General features: G+C 33.8%; 2 protein-coding genes across 2 annotated transcripts in view; one reads left to right on the top strand and one right to left on the bottom strand.

Annotated features, from left to right (window-relative positions):
• Window positions 1–1,736: 1,736 nt before the first annotated feature.
• On the bottom strand, window positions 1,737–2,991 carry LOTGIDRAFT_173485 (hypothetical protein; the record flags this gene model as incomplete). The annotated part of the gene is made up of 3 exons (XM_009051228.1): window positions 1,737–2,239; window positions 2,590–2,668; window positions 2,833–2,991. The coding sequence occupies 3 exons, from the start codon at window positions 2,989–2,991 to the stop codon at window positions 1,737–1,739; spliced, it is 741 nt and encodes a 246-aa protein (XP_009049476.1).
• Window positions 2,992–3,710: 719 nt separating this feature from the next.
• The window catches only part of LOTGIDRAFT_173486 (hypothetical protein), a gene marked incomplete at both ends in the record, with an annotated part of 43,033 nt that continues 40,945 nt past the window's right edge, over window positions 3,711–5,798 (top strand). The window contains 3 exons of the mRNA XM_009051229.1: window positions 3,711–3,721; window positions 3,756–3,877; window positions 4,202–4,330. Of these exons, the coding sequence (XP_009049477.1) occupies window positions 3,711–3,721; window positions 3,756–3,877; window positions 4,202–4,330 (262 nt within the window). The remainder of the gene's footprint in view (window positions 3,722–3,755; window positions 3,878–4,201; window positions 4,331–5,798) is intronic.

Below are 5,798 nucleotides of genomic sequence, written 5' to 3' on the forward strand. Positions count from 1 at the left end.
TTACAAACCTTTTTGAATGTATCTCTGTCCATTCCGTGATTTATCGACTGAATGATTTGAGATAAATTATTATGGTTTAATTCTAATAATAAACAACAATTTGCATTTTTTCTAATAAACATAGCATCCATCCCGTAAAAGGATTGGGATTGGTATATACAGTGACAGTTGTGATGTCTTCCTTTCTTGTTGAACGGCTTGATTTCTTTGTGCTTCACAGTCCTCAAACACTTAAGTTCTTTCGCCCACTATCAATTTTAGACAAATCTAAATCATGAACACTTTTCGTAAGAAAAACTTTTATATACGTTGGATTGAAAGATGGATTCTTTTCTTTTATATATGTATCTAAGATATCTTTTATTTCTATCTCTTCATTGTCTTCATAATATTTTAACATGTCTTGAACATCTTGCTTTGGTAAATATTCTATAGCTTTAAGGAATTGATAATATGATTGCTCTGGTGTTGTTGTGTAGATATATAGAGAATCGAATTCTCAAAAGTTTGGTTTTGTCATTATGTTAAAAGTGAGGTGAGTTTTACCAGAACCTGAACTACCACATATACTCATAAGCATTGGGTTACTAGGAAATATTTCTGAATGTTTAAATTTCTTTCCCATTTTTTATTCTATATTTTTGTTCCAAAAATCACTCCTTCTCCTTTATACTTTGAGAGAAATGTTCCCTCTCCAGTGTATATATATTTTTTAAAATATTCCATTACCCTTATATATGACTTTCAGTTCTCCAGTGTCAATCTTATCTATTAGATTACTTAATCCCTCTTTAACAGTTTTATTGGTTTCTTGAGTAAATCGATTTCAAAATTCTTTTACTGTGCCTAATATATTTGCTACTCCTGAACCTCGTGCTTCCTTCTCCATTGCTAAATTATGTCTACGTTCCTCAGCGGTTTTAGCATCAGCTGCTTTCTTAGCGTTGGCAGCTTTGACTGCGGCAGATATCCCACCAGTTGGTGCACCAGCCGCGGTAATACCAGCAAATATTAAAGGTAGGAGAGGTAAAAACCCACTTCTTTTGCGTTCGTGTCAATTCTTTTTAAATCTATTTCATCTCTGACTTTACAATATTTATATATATCAATAAGTTTTTGTTGATTTTTTTTACCATTGAGAATTATTACAGTTGGGGAAGCTGTTTCAATAGCTCCTATTATTTTCTTAACTACAGTTTCTGGCTTCATTCTTTAAGGGTTTTTTTTTACTCAATCCTTATCATTCTTCTATCTGATATCTTAATTAAATGTTTTGCTTCTTCCATCAATAAACAGTACTCGGTTAAATCTCCTTGTTTTTTTTTCAATATAAATACATGTATTTATATTTACTTCGGTTTTGAAAAGATCTTCTTGGTGAGTTGATAGATCAAAACAGAAGATTGGATGATTAAGTGCAAAATCTACATATTCAAACTGAGGTGGATTTCCAAATAATTCACACATATTTTTAAAGTTTCTATACAATTCTTCCATCAATAAACAGTACTCGGTTAAATCTCCTTGTTTTTTTTCAATATAAATACATGTATTTATATTTACTTCGGTTTTGAAAAGATCTTCTTGGTGAGTTGATAGATCAAAACAGAAGATTGGATGATTAAGTGCAAAATCTACATATTCAAACTGAGGTGGATTTCCAAATAATTCACACATATTTTTAAAGTTTCTATACAATTGTGAATGGATTAATTGTTAAAGGTTGGTTAGGATAATTATCTTACTTGAACTTTATGGATTATAGGATCTTGATTTTGGTTCATTGCCACTCTGAAGACATTATTGTTATTGGTCTGAGAGTCTGGTAAGTTCTCGAAACCAACCATTAAATATCTTGCTGGTTTAATAGTGTTGGTGATTGGCCAAGTAGTGGATTCTCCAGTTAAAGTCACGCTTAATACCGTGTTACGACGAAGAAAAGCTATTTCAACATCTTCAACAACGTAACTACCCCAACTATTACTATCAACGGTATTGTTGTACTGAAGTACTCGTTTTTCGAATCCATGATTAGCTGCTCGTCCTACTCTTTCTATTGTGTTACGATCAATAAGTCTCATTCTAGCTTGATCTGCATCATTTGCAACATTTCTTACCGGTTCTTTTAAAACACTTCCATCGCCAAGATCGGGTATCCAGCTTGAAACTGAATCGAAGTCTTTAGGATATAAAACTGTTTTCCGCGTTGTATCAAATTCCCCAGGGTGTTTAATGGTTTCTATAGGATTTTAACCAGCTTCCAAAACCATCTCGCTAAATAAATAAGAAAAGAAATTGTTTTCTCAGGTTGTATTAGTTTGAGGAACTCGATTCTGATTAGGAGTTACATCTTTGATTTTGAAACCTAAGAAAAAAGTAACCAATTTGATAATGAATTTATTTCTACCACCATCATTCGACTGGGATTTATAACCAATAGTTGGTGAGATGATAATATAATCCTCTTTTGTCTTGTTAAATGAATAACGAATCGGATCGTATAATTTAAAGATTGTATCTAGTATGTAATTTTTATCTCCCATTTTTAAGGTTTAAAATTTGAATATAGATTTATCGGTTTCGTCTTACCTAGTTCCCGACAGATGTTTTTCTCCAGGATATTTTGCCCATGGAAAACCAAGAAGAGAGCATAATGATTTTTGTATATCTGAACCAAAATAAGTTTATCTGTGCGATTATCATTTTTATCCTATAATCATATAATTCTAAAGCCTTTTCCTTTCTTTTCTTCTAATCTCCTGTTTCGTAGTTCTCTTATTAGTTGTAACTCTTTCAGTTCGTTAAATATTTTACTGCGTCGCTTATACTTACTTCTGATTTTGCGATAGAACCAATAGCCTGGGCTTCAGATGAAATAAGTGATTTGTTGTTTGCAACAAAGCTAGCTACTTTTGGAAATAGAGAAGTTAGTGCTGAGATGAAACCATCTCCATTAAATCTTTCTTGTTCGTGTTTTAAAATTAAAGTCATCAAATTTTTAAATGAGTTAAGTTGATGATAAAATGTAGGGTATATAGGTCTTTTTTGGGTGTGAATTGATGGAATGTAGGGTATGGGTGTATTTTTTTGGGAGCTCCTAGATTGGATGAACTTTTCCCAATGGAATGAAATGATCTTATAAAGATTTACATACGATCCTACATACAGTTACGTACGATATATAAATAGTAACGTACGATCCTATAAATAATTACGTACGACATATAAATAGTTACATACGATCCTATAAATAGTTATGTACGATCCTATAAATAGTTATGTACGATCCTATAAATAGTAATGTACGATCCTGTAAATATTTATGTATGATCCTACATATAGTTACGTACGATATAAAAATAGTTACGTACGATCCTATAAATAGTTATGTACGATCCCATAAATAGTTACGTACGATCCAATAAATAGCCATGTACGATCCTATGAATAGTAAAGTACGATCCTACATATAGTTTAGTTACGTACTATCCGATAAATAGTTACGACGATCGTTTTGAGTTATGGCCTTGACTTGTCAAAAAAATTTTCAGAGTTTAATAGAAATACGGTTTTCATCTTTCATCTGATTAAAATGAAATTTGGTGTGATTATATATATTGATGAGATCTTGGATAAGGTGTTATTTGACAATTTTTCGACAAACGGTTTCGAGTTACCGTCCTTGAATTAGTCAAAATTTGTTCGCAAGAATGACTACCGTGTAAGTTTTTACTATCATGAAAATAGTTTTTGAGTTTATCGCCATTTGTATCATTTTTAGAGCTTATTCCGGATTGTCAAAATGGTGGACAGTTTGTGGCAGAAGATGGTAAATTGAAATGTTCTTGTCCATCAAAAACATTCGGTGACGATTGCAGTAAGTACACACTGAAAAAAGTTGTTTACTAATCCTTCCTTTACGCTCTTGTAGTCGTTTGGGACAATAAACAGACTGTTCAAGTTACAGATCCCTTGACAGTTGGAAATCTCAAAAAGACGCCGAGTTGTTCAGATGGGTCAATAAATCGAGGCCCCGTGTGCTATAGGCTGTAAACATTAAAGATTCCTAGACATTTTGAAATCGAAAAAGAGTATGTTAATGTCAATGTCCTGATAATGTCGCTCATTGCACACTTTATTAGCCCACCAGGTGCAAAAATGTAGGACGAAAAACTCCATTCATTTTATTCTCTGCATGTAGGTCTAGGAGTTTGTGATGTTGAAAGTGAAAACCCTTGTGCCAGTGGTAGTACCTGTATACCGGGAGAAAACATTGCTGATGTTCCCAACTGTGTTTGCACGCCCGGTACAACTGGAAAATATTGTAACGGTAAGTAGAGCCAGGAGTGAATTAAGTAAAAAGACAAAACCTTAACTACCATTGTAGAGTTCAAAATGCAACTAAGCAGACGAATTATTTAGGCTGTGCTCTTTGAGTGTCTTGATAATCTAGCCGTGTTCTCTTAGTGTCTTATTAATAGAGTCTACCGGAAATGGACAAGCGCACGGGGTACATTATTAGTGAACGCATGGTTGCAAGGTGTGGACTGGAAATAATTTTTCACCGTCGTTCATACGTCGTGGTCTTAAATTGTGATAGATATGAATGTATATTTTGTGAACTTTGTGAATTTGTGAACTCTCTATTATGTACCATTAATCTGAGAATATAGAACAGTATATATTTTATCTATGTGTTGTGAATGACGCGTTCAAAACCTCTCCACGCTCCCCCAACCTACATTGCTTGTGAAAAATTTTCCAAACTGAAGTTTTGAATACAGAACTTTATACGTGAACGTGACTGAAGTGTGAATATGAGTGAATCAAGTGAAACAACTCCACCGCCAGTTCTTCAGAGAATTGAAAATCCGAACAATGACAGTCAAAATGTCAGTCAAAATGGTGAACACGTGGACACTGAAACTTTCTCAACGGAAGCCGGTGAAAATAATGGTGAAAGCGTCCCACATGGGGCCGGTGTAAACTTGCCTGCACCCCAGAACATTTTAAATCAGAGTGACAATTTGCCAATAATTAATCCTGAGGATAGTGCCTCGAATGTTGGGAAAAGGTCAAATCTGTCAAAGACAAGCCGTACATCAGTTATGAAATTGAGAAACAAACAGAGAGAAATAGAGTTAAAATTGGAATTAGCAGCTTTACAAGAATCAAACTGTTTAGAAGAAGACAGATTAAAGATTGCCAGAAGGGCTGAAGAAGACAGATTAAAGATTGCCAGAATGGTTGAAGAAGAAAAAATGAAGATTGCCAGAATGGTTGAAGAAGACAGATTAAAGATTGCCAGAATGGTTGAAGAAGACAGATTAAAGATTGCCAGAATGGTTGAAGAAGACAGATTAAAGATTGCCAGAATGGTTGAAGAAGACAGATTAAAGATTGCCAGAATGGTTGAAGAAGACAGATTAAAGATTGCCAGAATGGTTGAAGAAGAAAAAATAAAGATTGCCAGAATGGTAGAAGAAGAAAAAATGAAGATTGCCAGAATGGTTGAAGAAGAAAAAATAAAGATTGCCAGAAGGGCTGAAGAAGACAGATTAAAGATTGCCAGAATGGTTGAAGAAGAAAAAATGAAGATTGCCAGAATGGTTGAAGAAGACAGATTAAAGATTGCCAGAATGGTTGAAGAAGACAGATTAAAGATTGCCAGAATGGTTGAAGAAGACAGATTAAAGATTGCCAGAATGGTTGAAGAAGACAGATTAAAGATTGCCAGAATGGTTGAAGAAGACAGATTAAAGATTGCCAGAATGGTGAAGAAGACAGATAAAGATGCC

Source organism: Lottia gigantea (genome assembly GCF_000327385.1).
Source record: "Lottia gigantea unplaced genomic scaffold LOTGIsca_161, whole genome shotgun sequence".
Classification (NCBI taxonomy): domain Eukaryota; kingdom Metazoa; phylum Mollusca; class Gastropoda; family Lottiidae; genus Lottia; species Lottia gigantea.